Raw genomic sequence first — 23,337 nt, 5'->3', positions numbered from 1 at the left:
GGGCAAGCACGGTTTCAGGGAGGCAGAGGCCAGTGCAGGAATGTTCCCTGCCCTCTCCAGCTCCCCCAGCCCATCTTGTTTGGCAAACATGCTCAAATGGGGTCACCAGCGCCAGCCCCATGCTAATGGTGTGGGTGGGACGAGTTCCTCACCAGTAACACATGGCCCAGTTTGTCAGACACTTGTAGACACTGTCATCATCTGCAGGTTGGTGAAAGAGGTGCAAGAATGGGCTAGAGGTATCCACCTTTGCATTATCCATACAAAGTTGTGGCAATGCACTGTAACACTTGTGGAGGATTTAGAAAGGCAAATATTTAAGGACAGCATAACCTAAACACCAATATGGGTTTCAGGTCACACTGCTCCGGCAGAGTCCTCCCTTCTGAACATTCCCAGTTCCAACAACACAGGTCAGTCACAATTTCCTATTGAAACTTCACATGCCGTCACATTGCCAGTGACTGGGCAAAAGTGGAAAAGAAACTGGACTGATTCTGCAGGGTTTTAAGGTAGTTTTTCCTTGCTGCTTTACTTGTGCAGTTACCAGAAAGCTGTCCGCCTAAGTATCTCTCTGTTTCGAGTCTAAGGGCGCTTGTCTTTAAATTCTAGTACCACCATCCCCACCATGTTACATCAGCTTCTCTCAGTGGTGCATAATTTATTTGTTATTTTTTCTTTATTCCTCCTCTGAAAGGGACAGAGGTGTGCAATCTCAGTCATATCCTTAGGGAAAGAAAATGTCTGCATGAAATTCTGTTTGTGCGGTCCTCTTGCAACATCATGGTAAATCAGAGGATGTGTTTTGAGGTCTAGACGCTTACAAAAACAAATTTTCGCTTCTGGAAGCATGTAATTTTTTAATCACATGCTACATTTCAAAGCCTAGGGCTCATATGTTTATCTTTGCATAGCCAGGGAATCTTTTTATTGAAGAGCTCTCTATTCTCATCTTTTAATATTCTCAAATATGTGTATTCTGTCATCCTCTCCAGGGACCAGAGTTTTCTCTGTACTCTACGATACACCAACATGCAGAAGCACTTCAGTAAATCTATGGAGGCAAATGGTCCTTAGGAGAAGCCCAGAGTCAGCAGCTCCTAAAGGCCAACAGCAACAGTTTCAAATGATCTTTACACATCTATTTCTATCAGAAATCCAATATGCTGAATAACACTGTTTAACTTGTAATGAAACTTATACATTTGTTGCAGAACAGATTGATCCATGGAGCAGTGGGATCCTTGACAATTTAACAGACTTATATGTTAAGGAAATTCCCAGAAGGAAACTTAAGCTAAAGTACAAAACATACAAATGCAATAGTCAAAATGTTGTGTAGGACATCTTAATTTTTAATAAAACTGATAGCCAGAAAACCACTGGCATTTGAAGTTTTAAAAATAATTTAAATCCCTGCCTTCTTTGTTTGTACTCAGACTTTGGTTTATATTCAATGTAGTTTGGATGTTCCTTAGCACTCCAACAATCTGCTAACTCTTCAGTACATATCTCTCCACACCCAGCCTCTGTTCTGCTCAGTCTGTTGGGGATTTTCAGTGGAAATAGAAAGTTTCCACTTAGGTTTAATTAAGAAATCAACATCTATAAATTATCTTCCTACCCATCAAAAATAGACATTCACCAACACACAAATACTGTTGCTCGCCAGGAAACCTGTGTCCTGATAGTGAGAACAACTGGCACTCCTTTTCATCCTCCTTTCATGGTCCTCCAAAGATGAGGCTATTTTAAATCCACATTCCTATCATCAGCTAAGCCAATTTATTCTATGTCTTTTATCTTCAAAAAGTAATTGTCTGATATCTCCTTGGGCACCTGCAGGAAATATCACTTCCATGCTTACACACACATTCGTGCCTGACCACAAACACTTAGAAACCATTTCAAACACTGACATTTCCAGAAAAATCATGGATATGTATGTCTATAGAAAGACATGGAAATTTAAGGTTATGAAATTAAACCATAAATACTAATTTCAAGACATAGAATTGGTTTTAATCACTTTGATGCTTTTTTTTTTTTAAAGTAATTGAAAGCCTTGGTTGTACCCTCACCTCTTTGCCTGAAACTTAGAGAATTCCCAGGCCATTCAGCAGAGCTGTTCCTATTTCCACTCAAAGCCCTTTCGGAGCAAATGCATCCTCTCTTTTCGTCAGAAAACCGTACTGACCCACATCCTCTCTAGGAGCATTAGGCATCAAGCCCAGATCTTAAAGCACGGGACCAGGCAACCGCTGGTAGTGGACCGTCAGTGCAGACTGTCTTCCATTAAGGAATTTTCTGTCTTACTAAAAAAATTATGGCAAGACATTTCTGTATTTGTAATAGTGGTCTCACTGGCTCTTTTCCTAATGCAGAACTTCACAGCAAACATTTACATTATTGTTTACAGCATTTTCCCTCCATTATACCTAAAAGGTATCTTTCAAGAGTGCTGCTTTGCACGGCCAGTGAGACAGCAAAGCAAAGAGCACACAGCCAGCCAGGTTTTCTTGTAGCATCTGATATACGCAACAGAAGCAAAAGCAAGTTTTCCCGATTCCTTTTTTTTTCAAGTGTCCACAGGTAGAACTCGAACAGAAAAATCTAATCATTAAAGGAAACTCGAACTTCAACAGGAGAGTAAAAAATGTTGATGATACTCAGTTCTATTTAGGTTCGCACAGCACAGTTACTTTTTTCTAGAGCTTTAAAATGATATTTATGCAACCTTAGGGCATAAGCTCTTACCCAAGACCAAGGGGAGCCAGTGGGGGTCTCTGGCTGGTCTTCCTCCTCAGACGACGTCCTGAGCCGATCGTTTTCCTCCATTCTTTGCATTTGCTCCTAAAACCACTCTTGGTTTTGGCCATATACAAAAATGCTGCCTTCACGTTTTAGCTGTTGACAACAAAGCTCCAGAGAATATAATTTCGCAGTGATCGTGTTTGCTTGCTAATTTTACCTGCTGAAGTTCTTGGAAGCACAGTCAGAGCAAGAAACCTGAGCTCAGTAAATCAGAGCGCACTTTCCTTGCGACTGACTCCTCAAGTATCCTAATTAAGTCATAAGGTTTGGTGAAAAATTAGAGCCTGACAAACATAAATTCACTTCCAAACAGTCAGTGTCCTTACTTTGATGTGAGATGTTATGGTCAGACAGTTTGCTGGGTAATAAATTCCGTGAAGAGAATATAAGGAATTTTCACTGCCAACATTTTATTACCATCATTAATCATATTTTGCATGGATTTTAATGGTTTAATTTTGTTTTCAAGACAGGTTCTTAATGTCAAAATCTAATTCTGCCTTTCTGCACAGCTGCACAACTCCACAACCACAACTGTGTGCGTGTGAAGGCAGCACAGCTTTTCCGTTCTTCTGGGCAATCAAGTTTGAAAGAAGGTCATTTTCTTTTCCGTTTGTCTCTTTTGATCTTCCATTTCTGTTTGGTTTGGTACCCGAGTGTAGAATCCAATTATTATAGATATCACCCTGTGTAACTACAGACAAACTTGCCCTGATACCTACCTGTGAGACCTCTGGTTCTGTAAGAGGGGACTTGCCGGGTCCAGCATCTTGAAATCACTTCTGGCAGCCACCAGGAATGGCAGCTTAGTCACCAAGACCAGGCTTGGAGGAGGCTTTGTGCCTGAACTGACCACTCATTCATAGCTGTGATATGTTTTTCAATTCACAACCTTTAGCTTGAATATCATCATCATCATCATCATCATCATCATTATTATTATTGTTATTGTTGTTATTATTATTACTACTACTACTACTATTCCTCTGCTTATAAGGTATCTGGCTGCAGTAGCTGGTGAAATAAAATCGCTGTCAAAACTCCCGAACCCTTCTGATCCATCTCTGACTTTGGCCAAAAGCTTCTAAATCTTTCCACTGAGTCATTTCATGAAATGGGCTATTTATAGCACAGCGCTGCAGGAGCGTCCTAGCTTTAGCTATGAGCTGATAATGATTATCAAATGAACAACATGCCGAGCCATGTTTGATATTTAACCTTAAGCTAAATGCAAATTCAGTAGGTAGGAAAATAATAAAGTGGTGGAAGAAGAGAACTTTGGCAATATAGCATTGAGTAGAGAAACAGCCTGGTGCCAGCCCGCGGTCTCTCATCACTATGAGTGTCACTAAGCTGGGCACCGTGCAAAGACAGAGAGGACTAAAAAGTGACAGCCCTCCCTGACAGCTGGTAGCCCACCAGGTGTTGTCAGCTTGAGGATCACAGTCGCCCAGGCTGTGGTTTGACACTTGTTTTCAACAGCAACACCAGCATCAGCTGGACTTGCCTCCGTCGTCCTCCTTATCCTAAGTTACAACATTCAGGGCTTTTTAAAGTCTGAAACAGTTTCCTAATTTATTCTGGGGTCTCAAGAAGAGCTATGACACCCCAGCTGAGAGGGAAGCCCACTGCTGCGTGGAGTTGCCTTTAAGCTTTGGGAGTATTGGGAAAGAGGTGTTATTCCTGCATCAACCAAAAGTAACACAGCTGCCAAACAGCTGTGAAAGTCTGCCATAGCAAAGGAAATGTCAGTTTGCCTCACAGGACGGGCATCAGGTGCACGCAACACCCTCTTGGCTCACTCCAGTTACTCACTGGGCCTACGGGAGTCTGCTGGGCTGCCTCAGCTTCCCTCCTGCACTGTCATACAGCTTTGTGCTCCTTTGACCTGCTCCTGGCCTGAAACTCCGCCACTCTGGCCCACTGGTGCCAGTCCCCAGTGGAATTCCCACCTTAGGATCACAGAGACATCTGGAAGAGATGTAATTTTCAGAGAAATTGATGCTTACTTCGATTCTTTCACGTTTCATGTTAGAAACTCAGAATCTGAAGTGGCCCAAAAGCCAAGTCCCTCTCAAGTTGTAGGCTCACACTTCCAGGAGAAAGCAGCACAGCACTTAAGTTACCAAGATGCTTAAGTTACTTGTTTCTGTTGTATGCCGAATGCTAAGACTGTGAGCACAGAAACCCATTTATTAGCTGCCTGACAGATCACATTTTCTTTCTGGAACAGTTTCGGGGAAGGAAATTCAATACAATTCTTCTCATTTCATCTAAACAGGGAAATGCCACACCTAATGAATTTCAATGGCATTCCTGCTTCTGCTGAAAGGTCTATTCACTAAACTTAAAAGATAGGAACCACTGTTTGTTGGAGTAATTTTCCACTCTCCCACCCACTTCTGTTAAATTTGCTCTCAAGCTGTGATGGGTAAGTATAACAATCTATCAGAAATACTGTTTAAATCATTGTAATAAGTCATGTAATGTTTATTTTTAAAATTCTTCAAGAAGTGGCTGTGCATCTTTCCCACCACACTGTATTTCTGAAGCCTTTGTCCTGTTCTGCACCGTCCAGCATCAGAACCTTTCTGCTTTCACCAGGAAGCACCTAACAAGTACGAGCTTTTCTTCCCTGCAACACATATGAACCCAGCAACTGCTGTTCAATGCATCTGCTGGTATCCCATGTCCAAGGGTGACCATCACCAAACACTTCTGATCAAGAAGTCCAGACATGGAATAATAACCAGCTGTGAAAACAACTTTCTCTGTAATTTTCATAAATTAGAACAGTGGTTCCCAGCCTTTTCCCAAGGTTGCCATTCCCATCAGCTTTTCCCCTTCTCACCTCCTCCGCTGCCGTGCCCACACAGCCAGGCCACTCTCTCTTTGCCTCCTTCCCAGTGTTCCCAGCGGCTGCTTTTGCTTCACTCCCTTCCCATTTCCCCACTCTCAGGACTTCTTGACTTTGCTGCTACTTCCCCAGTGGGTGTTTTCAACCCAAGACACACGTGGAAGAGGGGGGCTGACACAAAATTCAAAGAAGATGTTCTCAGACTCACAGTTCACATAAGCTTCACAACAGTTTTTAGACTCCTGCTCAGCTCGTAGCCTCTGTGACGTCCTGTAGCAACGAGTTTCATCATTGAATAATTATGCAGTGAAAATAGAAATCGATGTCATTTTTAAACATTGCCAAATGATTTCACCGCGTGGTGACACAGGGTAAACAGGAGCCAACTTCTTTTTATAAACAGCGTTTGTAAATGCTGTATCATGAGAAGGAAAAAAAACATTTGTAATCATCCCAGGTTATTTAAATATAGTAATATTCGATCGTGGTAACCTTGCTGTGAACTTTATTTTGCTGAACTGATAAGATTATGTCATCTTATTTTTAATAGTGTAATTGTTCAACTTAAAGATTAATTTAAGGTATTTTTAAACATAATCACAGCTCTACTATACTGGGACGCTGCCACTCACCTACAATAGTTTAACTTTCTCCAGCCATTTCAGATTACTGCAGTTGCCATCGACATAGCACATGGATCTGCTCTTCTCTATTTTCTTTCTGTAAAGTTTTTTGTCTCATAAACACACACAAATTTATAGCACCTTGGTACCTGAAGCAGGGCTATATTAAGAAAGCAAGAATAAAATCTACCTTAGGCAGCTGCTGACTTGTAACTCTCCTGTGTTGCATCTCCTGCAGAGGTGAGATTCAAGATGCTGCATGTTCAGCCCTAACATGAGCCTCGTGGGGCATTTCAGACTGGTACACAGTGCTGCCAACCTGCCCTAGCGCAGGTGCCATCTTCTCTGGGACACATCTACGAGATTTATGGCTGATAAATCAACAGTATTTGCAAGAATAATTTAAGTTCAAATAGAAAGAAATCGCACCATCACCAAAAAACAGGTTCTGTGTGTTTGCATAGGTATGTGATGCAGAATTAATCCAGTGGTTACCATGGCGGGGGGTTGGAACTAGATGATCTTTAGGATCCTTTCCAACTCTAACCATTCTATGATTCTGTGATTCTATGAAGAGCCGTGTCCTTAAGGAAGTAGGAAAAAGGAAAGAATACAGGTTTTCTTTCACACCAGTGTAGCCAATGTATTTCAGTGACAGCTGAGGAAATATGAAGGCTGGTTGCTGAGGGTGGGGGACGGTGTGCGAGTGGAGGACTCTGGTGGGAGAACAGAAAGGCAGGGCGGGGGATTGTGCATGGTGCAGTGAAGGGCTGTGTGGTGGGCATGTGGGTGCCTGCCGGTGTGTGGGACTCCGCTCGCAGCGTGAGCGGTGCATGGCAGATGGCAGAGGTCTGTCTTTAAGATCATTGCAATGTGTTACCACCCTAAGGAACAGATCTGGGACGGTCATTTCTGCCACAGGCACCGTGGCAGTGGCTGGGGAACAGACCCCAGGAAGGAGGGATGGCTTGTGATCCCCCACCAAGCCCCGCAGGCCAGCAGCCTGCAGCAGATGGATGGGACCCATTGAGCTGGGTGCTCACGCCACGCACCCTGCTGTGGAAATCCTGATTCTTTCACACTGCACCCAGCCCTGCCCAGGGTCCTCGGGCCCCAGAAAACACTTCCACAGCCAGGAGCCCTGCTTGCCGCCCAGCTTCTTCCGTGCTGCTGCCTCCATTCATAGCCCCCACCTCCCATGCTCTCCCTTTTCCACCCTGTAAACCTCTCCTCTGACCATTCCTTTGGGTTCTTTGTCCATTACTTGTACCTCTTTCTTTGACACACGTCACCACAGAGTGTCACCAATACAGCCTTTGAGAAGCAGCCCCCTCTCAAGCAATATTTAGCAGCTGCCTTTAGATGCAGGGTGGAAGCAGAGATCTGTACATTCCCTGTCACCACAACGGGAGGCACTTGGTAGGGAAGAAGGATGAAATCCCTTACATCCTTTAGTGTTCAAATTAGCTGTAATGGCCATGCTATTCAAATACCAGATATCGGTGCTTAAGTGCTTGTGAAGGCTGTTTTGACAGTGGAGAGAGGATGCTAAGAAGGAAAATAATGTCACCTTCCCAGTAACCTTTTCTATATTTGGATACTGTCTTTTGCAGAAGCTGAATCACAAAATACTTTACCCTCTGACACACAATACAGAACATGCTAACAATACTATCTGCAGGTGATAATAGTGGATGACTAAGCCAGCAAGCATGGAAAGCACTAGAGAAGAAGGTAGAGGCTGAAAAAGTCTAAAAGTATGCAGGCAATGCCTTTTATTTTGTTTGCTACTACATTATCAAGTCAATCCATGTGATGGAGAGCTCTATCTTCTTGCCTTGACCAAAGTCCGAAAGGAAAGACTAAAAGATCTGTTTGCGTAATGGGCAGGGGCCAAGTTTTCTCGCAAAGGTCACTGGAATTGAAAGGCAAGAATTCCCTCGCACAAAAGGCAAGAGGAGAGAAGAGTGAAGCTGGGACCTGGGTTGCCAACCCTGCACATGCACCTATGGTGAACAACTACAGCACAGGATGCCAGTCCCACCCAAACAGATTTGTTTTTATTTATGATGATTTTCTTTTGTATTATCATGATTTTCACTTGTGTTACTGTATCACTTCAGAGTCCCAGTTGGACACGAACCCTACGTTGTCCCTCTCCCTGAAACCTTACACTCTAAGGGAGCTTAGCCTGTAAACTAGGCCAGGGATGAAGAAACTTCTGGATGAAGCTCTGGAGAGCGGCTCTCCCTGACTCATCCACCATTACATTTTTGGCATCCTGTGAACAAAATGCCATATTTTACTACCATGTTGGGTACCTACCTGGTCGTATGATGGGAATTAACTGCATTTTGGTCACATAGTAAGTGCATGTCTGGTCTTACAACAGGATGTGCTCCATCAGACAATGGGCCATGCAACACCATATGCAATTGCTTACGCATATACTCCGTGATGGAGAAGGATTGCACTTGGTCACACGATAGACATACGGCTGGTGAGGCCATGTCCTGAGACTCCTGTGCTGTAGACAGGATACAGTTGGTAACTCACGAACAACAGGTTAATGATGAAACAACACTGAGGAGTATGATGGTTTCAGCCCACTAGCAGCTGAATTTCATCAAAGTTTTGAAGACTTCCTGGCAAAAGAGAATGTTAAGAAAGTATGTGATTTATTATTATTTATATGTTATTATATACTTTACGCCTTTTTTCAGTTTCTTGGAGAAAATGGATGTCTAAAGACTTGCGAAGCAAATCATAGGTCTAAAACACAGGGAAAGTTTACAGACGCTTGGTATAAGTTGTTTAGGTATTTGGTTACAGGGAAGGAGATTTCAGCCCACTGTCTTTAGTTCTGAGTTCTTGTAAATAGTCTATACCTTTGAGGCTGCATTATGCTTTAGGCCATCAAGCAGTATTGTATTTTCTCTTGATCAGTTCAGGGCATTCCTTAATTATATTAACTGCTTTCACCCAACCCTTTTCTTTTTTCCCCACAAAACTGTACTTGATGGTGCTACACATCACCAAGACAGATGTCCATGCAGCTTGAACTTTATTTGTAAAGGATGAATTAGACATGAATGTCACACTTGTTTTAAAAAGTTTAAATTAACTAACCAACTGGTGAAAACTGAACAGGTAATAATATTTACATAGGACAATGCCCGCCTTCCTTCACAAAACTTAAACACAGTGAATTCTCACTCTGAAACAAGGACAATGAAATAGAGAAACACACTGATTTCTAGCAGTTATCTTGTAAATAGCAATCTAAGTCTCTCAAACTTGCTGAACTTACCTTTCCCCTGTAAATGAACCTAAATTAGCTCTTTGGCACAGTCATACTGATGTGTCCAGTTCAAGGTCAGTACTGTTATGGTCTCAGCCACCCAATGGCATTTCATCAGTGTAAAATCAATGATCCTCCCATTGCTGTATCCAGCAAGAAAGGACTGCCCAAAGATAAGGTATCTTCTCACAATGTCTATACGCATCCTTCCTGCACCTGGACTTAAGTGAAATTAACACTGATTCTATAAACAAACATGAAGTTTGCAACTCAGAGAATAAAACCTAGACAAAGACCATGATCACCGATTTCACATTTAGAGTGTACAAAATACTGTGACGCCTGGTGCCATTCTAGAACACGTTTTTAGGTTTCCACCTGAATTTCTCAGATGTAGTCTCCATTTTCTCACTCTTTTGAAGCACCTTGGCAAGAAAATATCCCCAGAAAGTGTATTGAGAGTGTTTCAGAACTGCTGAAGATGAGAAGAACTCTCATCTGCTGTCTTGAGTGCACTGAGCTCCGCCTGAAGTCTGCAGCCAGTGCAACAATTTAATCAGAAACCAGAAAATGCCACTGTTCTAGATGTAATAAGTCACTTTCAGGTCAGTGTCACCATTTGGTCTCTTCAGTTACTCAAGGTCATTTCAATTTCAGGTTTAAATGTTCAGATCTCATTTTAAAATCTACTTTCTTGACTCTCTTCCTTATGCTAATAAAACCAGAGGTAAAATTATGCTTCTATCCCAAGAGTCCCGTATGGTAAAACTATCCAGTGTGGCACCTGTTCCAAAAATTAAGGCTCCAACTGAGTTCCCACTATTAAAGAAATATACTTTACAAATCTTCATATAAAAAGCCTACCTGAATCAATCAGTAGCAGTATACTACAAAACTGTAACAATTCCTCTTGCCTTGTGCCAACTGTTAGATAAATAACACTTGTAAAACAAAATCTGCTCCTAAATTTACATTTCCTATTTCTGGAATGTACAAAAAGTTTTCTAAAGCTCTTGCTTATGAACTTGCATGTGGTCTTTTGTGTCAGAGAAGAAGTGCACTCATAGACCTCCTCCAAAGTGATTTCCGCCAGGCGGAGTAGTAAACTTCTGCATTTCTCCCAGGAGTTAGGAATAACTTCTGTCAGACAATCAAATTTGAAAAGTCATTTCAGTGTTTGGAAATATGAGTGTAAATTTGCTGATTAGATATCATTCTAATGAACAATGGAAAACAGTCCTGCTTCTGTTCAGAAAGCAGAGCCTCTCAAAAATAATTTCATGAGATGGTGGCAATTAGTCTTTTGTTTCATTTAGGAAATGAGTCTCCTTTCAATTAAATATGTCGTCCAGTCAGGAAGAAAAGTGGTCTGTCTTCTTTTGCATTGGCAGTCTGGAATTCATCCCGCAGTCGGAACTGCCATTCATCTTCCAGTTCTAGCCGGACAACAGTCTGGCGAAGAGAATTGCGATCTTGACAAATCACGCACAAGGTGGCACCTAAGCAAACAGTTAAAAAGAAACCCACGTGAGTATCCCCTTTGTTCTCAGATCACTCAGCTCCCACCACCCCTTAGCATCTAGAACTCCACCACTTTCGCAACAGGAGTTACGAATGGGCTTGGGAGAAAATTAAGACGCTCATGTAGGACTGAGGAAAATTGTGTTCAGCTCCCTATTTATTAGGATCTTCTTGTGTAACTTGAGGTAGCTAATATTCATCTAGTAAACAGGAGTACAATACATTCCCTACTCTTTAGGGTAAGGAAGGGTAAAACTGTCAGGTCTAAGGAGGGGGTGATGGGTCCTGGCAGAAAACAAGATAGAGCCCTACATCCTTTACTGTTCCAGGCCTACTCCTCATTACCTTGTTGAGTGAAATCCCCGCTCAGCAAAACACTTACACCACAAGTCAGTCACCACGATGGCTGACTAAGCTCTTTGTGCTTTGCTGATTAGAAGTGGTTGAAACAGGTCCTTAGAACTAAGCACAAACTTTAGCGCTTTTCAGCTCGGTAAACTAATGTGCTGGCAAAGAAGAATCTGGTCTGTGTGGCTATGGACACAGGCAAATCCGGAATGACAAAGTAAGAAATATCATATTTTAGTAAACAGTATCAACTGTCTTAACTGGCATGCTGATACCATTTTAACTTGCATGCATGATTTCCTGGCTTCTGAGAAAAGTGCTCAATTAAGAGGAAATAATTACCTCGCCAGCATTCAATAATCTGAACGAGAGATGGTGAGGTAAGTGGAAATGCCCAAGACAAAATAAACTTGAGAATATAATAAAAAGAAACAAGACAGACAGTCATGTGGTGTTTAATGCTCATGTGGCTGGTAAGAAGGTCAAGTAGACTGCCAGAGGAGATGGAGAAAACCCAAAACAAATACACTTTGTGCTACATTCTATAAAAATTGGCTGGTTTATGCAAAATGAAACTGATTGATAGCCTCTGATCACTCAAAAAATGCAGAACAAAAGCACTGCTTTCATTTGCAGTTACTCTGATAGCCTTGTTCGAGAAACTAGAGGCTGATTAAAATGTGGACACTGCTCCAGAATGAGCACAGGCACTGGCACTCATGCGGCTTCAGTGGCACGTGCTGGTAAAACCACTGTATAACCCAATTTGAGCTTTGCTACACATACCTACGTGAAACTGTATTAACTGCAAGAAAAAACACAGCAGTTCATAACAACTCTGCCTGTTTCAAGAAGGCATTTGCCATGATGTTCTTCCTTCAGTGACAGAGCTGTGAGTGAAACAAATCCCCAGAGTGCTAAATGCCTAACATAGTAGCAGGACAATCCAAAAGAAGTTTGCAGTGTGACTGCCTGCAATACAAATGGAAGCTATTTGTCTCCACTGCTATCCACTATTGTAAGTACTACATGGAGAAACTGGTTATTAGGAATAAATTTTAAATGAGACAGCTTCTATTTTCAAGGATAGTAAATGGATTTTGATGGAGGCTTGTTCATCACACATTTTCTATCGAAAATTAGAAAACCTGCAAGAATACAATAGGTAAATATGTCATACATAAACCTTACAAACTCAGTTTTCAAACCTAAAGTAAGAACTTAGCATATACACTAGGTACAATGATATAGAGCCACATTCCTCCCCACTTAGAAATCTGCAGAACTTATAGCACTGTTATGTACCAGTTTACTACAGTACAGAGCCATCATCATCAAGCATCAAAGATGGGTGGGACATGTAAAGACAAATATGAATTCATGCATATACATATATATATATATGCATGTATATTTTCATATAAAATATATTTTTCCCCAGGTTCTCAGAGACCAGGTCACATAAAACAGGTCTGTAATAGAATAATTGCAGCTCACCTTTAAGAAAATGAAACTTCTTCAAAAAGCTAGCTACAACAAAGGAGTCACAGAGGTATAGCAGGAGACCACTGAAGGTCAAACCAGAGGAACTGATATTCAGAGAGTGAGGCCGAGAACTCACGTAGCAAACTGCAATCTGATTGGGAGAGGGGAAAAAGAATATTAACATTTTTCATGCTTCTATATAAAGCTAAGGCTTGATATCAAGCTTTCAATATTTGCACCTGATTAAAATTCAGACTTGCTGTCCAACTCCAAATATCGTGATCTTTATAGTTGCTTCCTAAACATCCCTCTACTTATTAAAAATCTACATAAAAGTACTATTCCTAACTATGTATTAGTCATTACTATTAATTACTATTATTATCATGAGATTTAGATATGATAGGGTTTGAAAGCTGCAGTAACAATAGCTCCCCACAACCATAACATTGTGACCTGCCCAGCACAGTTTATCTACACTTAAGTATATATAGTAACTGTGCAGTCAGACATGAAAAGAACCCTTTAGAAATGCCTAATTTCATTTACATTATGATAGGATTACAATCAGTAGAGTTGTGCATATACATAAATACGCGAGGTTTCTTCCTGTATAGTTTGGTTTTATGGCTACTCCCCAAATCTGCTAGGAACCGGGAATATTTACAGCACTCTTTCAGGATTTATAAATTAAAATTAAGGAATCTTCCACACAAGGCTTTGTTTCTAAAGTGCTATTGTACTACTTAGCTGGGGCAGACCCTCATCTGGCATAAATCAGCATCATTTAGTGGAAGAAGGACGACCCACAGCAACTGAGACTCTGGCCCAGGATGCCTATATTGATGCATATTCCTTCTGTCTTACTGTATCATATTCCAGCTCTGGTAACAATTCCAGACCTGAATTGAACTCATTTCATGTGCTGAATGGGCTAGAGCTGAAAGGATGCAATGGATGAAGACAGTAACAGTACGGTGCCCCTCCACAGAGATTGTTTTTCCAAACATGGTGGGAACATAGACCTGTAAAAACTCAGCCAGAAAGGAAATTAAAAGATATAGCTCAAAATGTTCTGGGAGCAGCATATATGGGAAGGTCATTACACAGCTGTTTTGGTGAAGAAGTTCAGTAAATCCAGCAAGACTGAATTTCATTTAGTATTCAAGTCAGGCAAAAAGGCAAAAACAGTTTCTCTCTCCTGAACACCACCACCTTAGTACCACACTTCTATGCGACCCACATTTGAGTTTAAGTGTGACCTTGCCTTTAGATCCAAACTCATCAGGGAGAGCCAACAGCTCCTGAGATCTAGTGCCAGCTCCTCCCATTCTGGCTGTTCTCTTGGGATTTGCTTCTCTGCCTCAGGTTATCAGTCAAAAGTGAAGCAAAACAATATTTTGAAGTGCTTTTTAAGGCCTAACTAGCATTTGTAAAGCACTCTTGTGGAAGAAATTTGATGTAGGAAGGGACAAATTATAGCAGTCTGAGAGAACAGTTCTTAAAGAAAAATGTGCTCTGTGTTAATTCAGAATCTAATATAATGCACAGACTGCATTAGTATTTAGGACAACTTTACTATTGTTCTCCATGTACTGTTTTTGAAGCCTCTAATAAATACCTCTGTGGGACTAAAAATTTGATTTTAACATTCTAGGGATCTAATACCTTATTCTTCAAAGGCTGTGTAACTATTATTAAGGACTGCATCAACGAACTCATCCAAAACATAGCCTATACACTTCTAGAGCTGCTTGCAGATCATTTTGTTCAATACCTGTGGTCCTAAGTTAAGGTAACAGTCCACAGATAGCACTGGATGGCTGTAATTCTTCAGCGAGAGAGGGAAGAAGCGATGGCTGTGATACTGGAGGTATTTTTCAAGGAGCAACTGAGCGGGTGCTGCCAAGAAGGTATGCTTGCTGTCAGGAGCACAAATGTACTGAGCAGGTGAGATTGAAACTGGAGTGTCCGATACCTATGAGGAAAAATATTTCTGGTACAGATCAATCCTGATCAATCAAGTTGTACTTATCTGAATTTTGGTTTGTATAAAATATATCTCTATGCTATAACTCTAGGATTTATATAAGAAACAAAGCCATTCAGCCAAAAGTATCTGCTACAAAAAAAGTCTCCAAGTTTCACAGAATTATATTTGTATTTATAGACCCTTCGGGGTTTGTTGTTTAAACCTAAAGGTTTTATGAAGATGAGCAATTCAATATCTGTAGATAAAAAACTCATAGTGAATGGTTACCTGGATTGTAAAGAGACACATTAGGTGTTTTTAAAAGTTTTAAAGGAAAATTATTATGGAAAGGTGCATTTATGCCAAGAATATTGTGGATTTCAGAGAGAAATATAAAAAAAACCCAAAACATGGCAGACATACCCATTAGCGGCAACTGGTGTTGCAACAAAATACCTCAGCTCTGCTGGTTGCACCATACAAAAAGGAAATCAGAATTTTAACAATGATGAAACAGAGGTCTCAGTTCCCACCTTAGACTTAATGTGGAAGGATCGCTGCCCTCCTACTGCAATCTGCTTTTTCATGACACTGAAGCGGTTGAACCGACAGATGAGAAGGCCAGCGCTGTGGACGCGCAAGTTGAAGTCAATATCATCACACATAAATCTGGAAAGAATAAAATCATAGCAGTTCAGAGGAATGTTTCTCATCACACACTTAACATATACAAGCACTCGGGGTCTTTGATCGGCACTGTAGAAAGGACAGGTGTCAAACATACTGACCCCCGGGCAGCGCCTACCGGTCACGGAAAGAGGCTTTGTAATAGCAAACCAGTGAGTTCAAGAAGACCAGAATGAGGAAGGGAACCACTTCGGGAGCAAAAGGACCAGAAACACAGGGGAAAGCAGAAGGTGAAATGTTGTAACTTTCCAGGGAAAAGACCCAGGAGTTAAAAAATTTTCTTTGCCTTTTACTACAATAATGCAGTCATAGAAAATAGCTACATACGTTACTACCCCACATAAGGTCAAGGAAATTAATTCGTTTGACTTCCAAGGAAATGGATGAGACCCTACGTTTCATTTGTCAAATGCACAGAGAACTCTCACTACTCATTTTTCCCAGAATACAAATATCCAGTATGTTTTTTCAATATTCCTCTACAGAAATAATGTCATTTTACATTAAAGACAACGACTATCTGAAGACAAGGAGTTTTTTCTTAATACACCAGAACTGCTGAGACATAGGAATAAATTAAGCAGAATGAGGCCAAACACCCCTGAGATAAATCTGCTCCATTTTAAAAATAAGACGGAACAGAATAAAAGGTAAACTCCTAAAGCTGACTAAATTCAAATTCTCTGGCCTTTGGAAAATTCAGACTCAGTTCTCCATTTTGAATGTAGATTACACAGCAAAGAGGATGATGTGCAGAACGGTTGGATTAAAATCCAGGGCTTGGATTTAAGAGATCTGGAGCAATTACTGCAACAGTGAACATCAGTGAGAAATGTGGCGTTTAATTATCTGTTTTTAAAATCTTGCCCTTCATTTTAGTAATATTGACGTGGATATTTGGTATCCCTGAATGCCAGTGTCTCTCTGGTTTACAATGTACCTTTTTCCTTGCCAGCCCAGGCTTGGAATGTCATATAATACTTCAGGCTTAACAGCACCCACGCAGAGGATAATGGTGAGCCACGCACGGTTCAAAGACATGGGCAGGAAATGGGTGGTGCGGTCTGGCATCCCTGACATTTTAACTTTGCTGCCTGTACTCATAGCATTTTGCTTTATTGTCGCTCTCTTCATTAGCCCTTTGCAATGCTTCATAAGGTGAAACAGCTAGACGGCCTGGGAGCTGTCTTCTGTACTAAGAAGTACACTTTTGTACTAAGAGAGGCATGGGAGCAAGTATAAAAGGCTCTTTTAATGTGTCAGGCTGGTGGCAATAGAAATGTAGGTCATCTCTTTATCCACAGAATAATGAAAGCAGAAGTGGTTCCCTGTCATTATAAGCAAACTTGAACTTCAAAAGACATCGTCCTGAGATAGAAGAGTTCTTCTGAGAAGTACAGTGACATTCAGTTATCAAACCTAGGCGTCTAGAGCCATTTTAGATTACTTGGGGTATCCCACCTATACAGAAAAACACATTTAGATTTCATGTCATACCTGTCAGCCCCATATGGACATCTTGCATATCCGGAGGTGCCTGAAGACTGGTTTTAGACAATGAATCCCACCTCTAGCAATATCTACTTCATTCTGTTTCAATAAATACTTGCCCCTCACAAATGGGGCCAGAACCACAATTTATTTCCCACAGATCAGTGAAATTCTGTGAGGTGAAGTACCTAGTCAATACAGTTCTGGTAACTGTGGCGATACTGTGTATGGCAATATTATAATTTGATATATCCTATGTGGCACGGTAAATGAAAAAATGGTAATTCTGAGACAACTGAATGTGAGAAACCAACACCAGTGTTGATGAGGTTCATTTACTCCTTTCTCCTGATTGTCCTGATGAGCACACATGCAGTGTGCTCCAGTGTTGTGCTCCTCAGGGTAAAAAAAGCCGAGTTATATCTCGGTTCCATGTCACAAGAAGACGTGGTTATGCACCATTCATCCATACATCCCTGTTTCCTTTGTAAGCCAGTCCAGGTAAGTGGGTAGGAGGGAAGTACAGTGTTTACCAAAAGGCCACTTGGACTAGACAACTGGGGGACCAGCACTGCAGGGCACACTGCTGACTGTGTCTACCCTGTAATTCAAATGGGACTGGTTTATTTGGAACTATGGAGATTAATGTCTTTTTCCAACTGCTAGAAATTTGGAAAGGAGTTGAACCATAAATCAGAAAACAAAATCTCTCTGCATCCCCATTAACAACTTCCCCAAAAAGCCAACAAGAACTCCTCTAAAAATTCTTTTATTTGGTTCATTATCTCTATTGAAAGATGCTACTGATTGACTTACCTGTTCTGATTGTACTGTACATTCTGTGTCAGATCGACATTCAGCATAATGAAATCATGCACATGGCAGCAGGAGAATGGTTCCTTGATCTCAGCACTGTTTGTTTTGCTGGACCATTTCCTCATTCCAATTAAGGCATAGTGAGTGACATTGGGAGTTGCTTCAATATGTTGCAGAATTTGCTTCAAGGAAACATTTCTTTCAGTCCATGTATAGTCACTACAATAATTACAAAAATGTGTTCGTTTTAAAGTACATAGAGAATATTCAGAATCTCATTCAGCTGAAGAGCAATTCTTAACAGTCAAAAGCAGTTATAAGTGTCAGGTAGATAACTTCAATGTCTTACTTTATGGCAACTTTTTGACTCTCACTCTAATAAAAACTTAAAATTAACTAGTGCTTATGTGGTGGGGACTGGTATGACAGATCTGAAACTTAGTCCAGATATTTCAAAATATCCACTCAGATATGTAAACTTTTAAAGTTACCTGGATAATGTCCCAAATAACTATGGGAGAGTTGCTGACTTTGTGCCATAACTTAAGTGCAAATTACAAGATCCTCCTAGCCCACCCCTACTGTCCATAAATCTCAGTTTTTACTGCATTTAGTTCTCTTTGAAGGTTTGCTGTAAATCCTGCATATCCCCGGTCTGGGAATAGATAAAAATATCTAGTATAAACAATGTTCTAAAGTCATGAAAACAAAAATACTTGTTTGGGGATTGGGGAAGCTAATAAAGGAGCCATATAGACTGGGACTGACAAAAGAGCCAGTGGAAATCAGTGGCACAGAAAAGTCTTTTAGCTTCCTTAGAAAAATCCTGTTAAAATTGTACATGCGAATGCCCATGCTTGCCCAGTGTATTGTTTACAGAGTCTGAAATCTGCAGTCCAAGTAACTCCAGGTTGAACTGGAGTCAAGCTATACAGCAAAGGCTGCGGGGCACTTCAAGCCTCAGGGGACAGGAATGAAAAACAGGCACTAAATTATGTGCTACGCAAAGGCAGATATCTAGGGAAAATACTTCTCTCATCAGGCAAATATTCTCTGCTTGTACAGGGTAAAAGTTGTAGCGTATCAAACGTAATTTCAAAACTGATATGCAGTGAAAAGTTAAAAGAGATCAGCTGAAAAAGCATATATTACTCTACCTTTTCCTGTCTCCTGAACAATCAACTTCTACTGCATTCCACATTACACAGGAGTCATCTGAAATGACAATGAAAGGCCAAATATCCTGGGGTTTTATCCCCAGCTCCTCCTGCCGATTTCGTTCAAGCTCCAAGTTATGATAAGACAACTCTTTTATCAGGAAGTGTGCAGCACCTGAAACCAAGGACATAAACCATTAAATGAAAAGTAGGGGCAGAAATTGTTTGCTTTTAACTTGAAAGCCTTTTGAAGTCAATATTTCTGCAGCCGAGGGTATGAACCACTGAAGATTTTAACACCCTAACACTCCCCAGAGCCAGATTACTTTGTCGCTTGCCAAGCGAGTGACTTACAGAACCCCACTGGGAAGCACATAAAATTAAGCCTGACTTCTGTGGTAGAGATTTGTTAGTGTCCCAAGGGTTTAGCGACTGATTCTTTTAACCTGGCAGATATTTGGCTCCACTAGCATCTCTTAGTGCAAACATCTAGAGACGTTGATTGACCAGCTGTATAACATGGGAACAATTTCCCCTGATTACACAAATAGTACATAACTTATTTCTACAAGGAAACAGTAGTTAACTCCATCTGCGTTACCACCCTCAGCTCCCTTTAAAATCAGTAGAAAGTAAGTATTTCTAGGGTGCAATTCATCTAACTTTGTTTTAGGTGACTGAATTAAGTGAATTTCGTCTTCAACTGTGACACATCATCTTTCAAGAGAATCCAGATCACCAGATCCGATATGCTAGCTACAAGGTGTATGTTTACGTTTCACTATTGAGCAACAACAACTGAAGAGACCAAGTTGTGTCTCCGCATTTGTTAGAACTCTTTCGTTATACTTACCTACTCCTGCACTGTTGAAAATGCTTGGAAGAACAAGCATGATGTGGTTGGGCCAATACTTCTTATATATGGCCATTTCATATTCCTTGACAACTAAAACATGCAAATGACTGGCTCCATCCATCGCATGATATAAATTGAAAAGTCCATGTTCATGACGACCAGTGGTGGGAGTAAAAGTGGGGCTTTTTATGTAATCTTCACTCTGTACATAAAAAGAAGTGTGAGTTATTGTATAAAGGTGTAGGATGTTTAAACAACAGAACCAAATGCTTCAGGAGAATAAATCAGACTCACTGACACTGGACAAACTCCTACATTTTAAATCAGCTTAGTAGGAAAATAAGCAACTTTTGTAAAAGCTGGGAAAAAGAAAACTCTATCACTCAGCTTATTCAGCTAGTAAGAACGTGGTGAACTGGATAGGACTGTTAACCTTGACCTGCCAAGTGCACTGGGACCTTGAGGCTAGATCTGGAAAAGGATTTAGGTCTATATGACATAAGATGGTAAGAAATACCTTACTCCAAAACCGCAGTACAACCTTTTCTGACTGGCTATCACTCAATCTTAATGCATTGAAACTGAGTAGGTGCTTCCAAGTTTGATAGTACAGTTTCTGAAAGCCCTGTTTCTACAGACATCCAGGACTGTTCCAGTCTGGGCAACTGATTTTAGCCTGGTTCCTACTAAGGTCATTAAGGACCGTGAATGAAAGTGTGCCTTTTTACAGAGACTCTCCAAAGCCCTCACAAATAAGTACTCCAGATTTAAAACTGCCAAAGCACAAAATGGTGGGTTTGATGCCAGTAGAGTTCACAAAAGGGAATTTAAAGTGGATCAATAAAAATATTTTATAATGGTTTAATAATCTAGGTTTATACCCCACAGCACTTTTCAAGCTTGCAGCAAGATTGCAGGCACCATTTTGGAGCAAGTGAACAGAAAAAGAAGCAAAGGAAGGATAAACGGTTTTGGCAAAGCCTCAAAGCAGGTCAGTGGCAGAAGCAGGAAAAGAATCCACAAGGATGCAGTGCACAGTTCTGAATGCGTAGCCAAGCACAAATTTACTGGGTGAGGAAGAGCAGGAGGTTTCACTCTCACGTTGCCCAGTTGCTGCTGTGTTGCTGCCTGGGTTACAAGCCCAAACTGGAGGGTGGTATTAATTGATTATTATTTATTGGAAGCAGCTTATTTTCTCCAGGATAGAAGTGCTACTGCTTACTACTGTTCCACATATTGCTTCAATACTCCAAGCAGTGCGGCTGGAGCAAGGCCCAGCTTCATCCTAGACATGGATATTAGGAGCCGCTGTAACAGCCAGCATCGGCGTTTACAGGGCCTGTCAGACGGATGACCTAACAAAGTGTTTTCTGCAAGCGTGATGTGTGATTCTTTGGACAGCCTTGAAGCCATGACAAAGATTCTTTGAAGGCCTTATTTTTACATGAAAGCAACTGAGCATTTATGCAGAATAAAACAGGATAATCCACTGCTTTTTTCTACAGTAAAAAATCGCTTCCTCTAAGTAACTGTATGATAAACAAAACCATGTCTCTGAGGCTCATTGCTGAAACCATTCTCACTTTAACATCTTAAATCCATAACCAAAGACCTTTTGCCCCAGATAAGAGTGTTTATACCAAAGTATCAAGCTTGATAATGAGCAAAAGAAATGGCTGATTGGTGGCTTGACAGTTTTGCTTTTTGTCTCTGTTTCTGGGAGAAAATACAAGCTTAGTATCAGGACATCTTCATTATCTCTTGACAGCAGGACCAGAAGTGTAAAGAATCCTAATTCAACAAATTTTAAAACTGGTAGTGTCTCTCGCCATATGGTTGTAAATATAATTATCCATCTACCTTATCTGTGACTAGTGGTAGCCTCATGCTTTCCAATTGTCTTCCCGGTTGGCTAAAGACAAAATGATGCTCCTTTGACTTTGGGATGATAAAATGTAGCTGGATCTCTTCTCCTAGCATAGAATAGGAAAAGGCAAATGCATGCAGAGTGGACTCATAAAGCTGAGGAAGGGAAAAAATAGGACAATTCCAGTGGTCAGTCTCAAACTACATGGTCTCAGTGTAGTTAATACACATTATAACACTACCATAGAGACTACAATCACTTACTGTATTGCATTAGATTTAACTCATGATTCACTAGGTTAAGCAATGCCCCCTCAGCTCGAGCATACACCCAAAAAAATACAAATTAAACTTTTCCCTCTTTTGAAACCATTGTTTCAGCTTCGTCTTGCAGATGGTACCAATACTTACAAGCCACTCTCGGCTTTCCGAAATACCGACACATAAAAAACAGTATTTGCATTGCTACTACATTCTTCCTCACATTCTAATAGGCAGGCAAGTGGAGGGTTATCCTGAGCAATGACGGTCTCTACGCCACATACAGACTGCTCTGTCCTGGACCACTCCCATACCAGAAGTAGCACATTTGCAGTTACCCAGGTGAAAATGTAAGCAAGTCCCAGTGCAAAATGTTTACTGGGAAAGTAATTTTAACTGGTAATATACATGTAGAATGCAGATTATAGCACTGAATAAGCTAGTTGAGTTGAGGCAAGGATCACTTCTCTGACATCCCCAAATCTCAAGGCAGGCAAACCTCAAGAAATAACAAAACCTGTAAATCAGATGTTTTTAATACTTACATACAACTCGTAAACCAATTCAAACACAGTGAATGTATTCAAAACCACGTTTGGGTTGTGTCTGCTTCAGTTTCTGATCCACAGAGTAATATCTGGAAACCTTTACCTGGTACCTGGGATTGAAACCCATATACTGATGACACTGTTCACAGTGATGGTAGGTGTTATATGCTGCATACTTGGATAATCTCATCCTAGTTGTTTGACGGTGTGTATACATATCCTCCTGTCTCCTGCTCATTGATCTGTCTATTAAAAAAAGAAACAACTTAAATGTAACATATATTCAAGGCCAGAAAGTATTCCCTTGTGACAAACTGTTTCTGTCACTGTAATTACCTCTAGGAAAAATGGCAGGATTAAACACATGCAAAACAAAATAAGAATTCATCCTGAGCATAGTATGTTTTATAAACCGTTATGTACAGCAAAGGGGACTACAAAGAAGTATATGTAAATTCATGACTGTGATAATTCTGTACAGATTTCACATTAGGCTGAGGTGTAAGCAAAGCCAGATTATTAAAATTATTATTGTTGCTGTTGTTATTATTGATTGAATGCTTGAAAAAGTAATACATAGTAGAAAAGAGTGTTATGTCAGACATTTACTGTCCTGTGATAGACATCACGGTAGATTATGTGAAATGAACTTGGCAAATTTAGTGATTTTGCTCTTTAGCGAATATCCACATTTATAAAAAGGGTCTCCTTTATGTGAGACTGCAGAAAGATGA

The 23,337-nt window shown here is 40.7% G+C and overlaps 2 protein-coding genes across 5 annotated transcripts in view; both read right to left on the bottom strand.

The window, feature by feature from the left end:
- The window catches only part of LPIN1 (lipin 1), an 83,856-nt gene extending 80,919 nt beyond the window's left edge, over nt 1-2,937 (bottom strand). Inside the window, exon 1 of the mRNA XM_054195200.1 lies at nt 2,758-2,937. Within this exon, the coding sequence (XP_054051175.1) occupies nt 2,758-2,847 (90 nt within the window). The 5' untranslated portion in view covers nt 2,848-2,937. The remainder of the gene's footprint in view (nt 1-2,757) is intronic.
- Nucleotides 2,938-9,384: 6,447 nt separating this feature from the next.
- The window catches only part of GREB1 (growth regulating estrogen receptor binding 1), a 69,372-nt gene continuing 55,419 nt past the window's right edge, over nt 9,385-23,337 (bottom strand). For all 4 annotated transcript variants that reach the window (XM_054196698.1, XM_054196700.1, XM_054196701.1 and 1 more), the window contains exons 25-33: nt 22,707-22,849; nt 21,789-21,950; nt 19,926-20,130; nt 19,073-19,247; nt 17,916-18,134; nt 15,455-15,590; nt 14,727-14,927; nt 12,962-13,100; nt 9,385-11,094 (exon numbers count right to left, since the gene is read on the bottom strand). In XM_054196698.1, coding sequence (XP_054052673.1) covers nt 10,931-11,094; nt 12,962-13,100; nt 14,727-14,927; nt 15,455-15,590; nt 17,916-18,134; nt 19,073-19,247; nt 19,926-20,130; nt 21,789-21,950; nt 22,707-22,849 — 1,544 coding nt within the window. In that variant the 3' untranslated portion in view covers nt 9,385-10,930. The remainder of the gene's footprint in view (nt 11,095-12,961; nt 13,101-14,726; nt 14,928-15,454; nt 15,591-17,915; nt 18,135-19,072; nt 19,248-19,925; nt 20,131-21,788; nt 21,951-22,706; nt 22,850-23,337) is intronic.

Source organism: Rissa tridactyla, chromosome 3 (assembly GCF_028500815.1).
Source record: "Rissa tridactyla isolate bRisTri1 chromosome 3, bRisTri1.patW.cur.20221130, whole genome shotgun sequence".
In the NCBI taxonomy this organism is placed as follows: domain Eukaryota; kingdom Metazoa; phylum Chordata; class Aves; order Charadriiformes; family Laridae; genus Rissa; species Rissa tridactyla.
The sequence above is the reverse complement of the archived record's forward strand: the minus strand, read 5'-3'. Positions and strand labels throughout refer to the sequence as shown.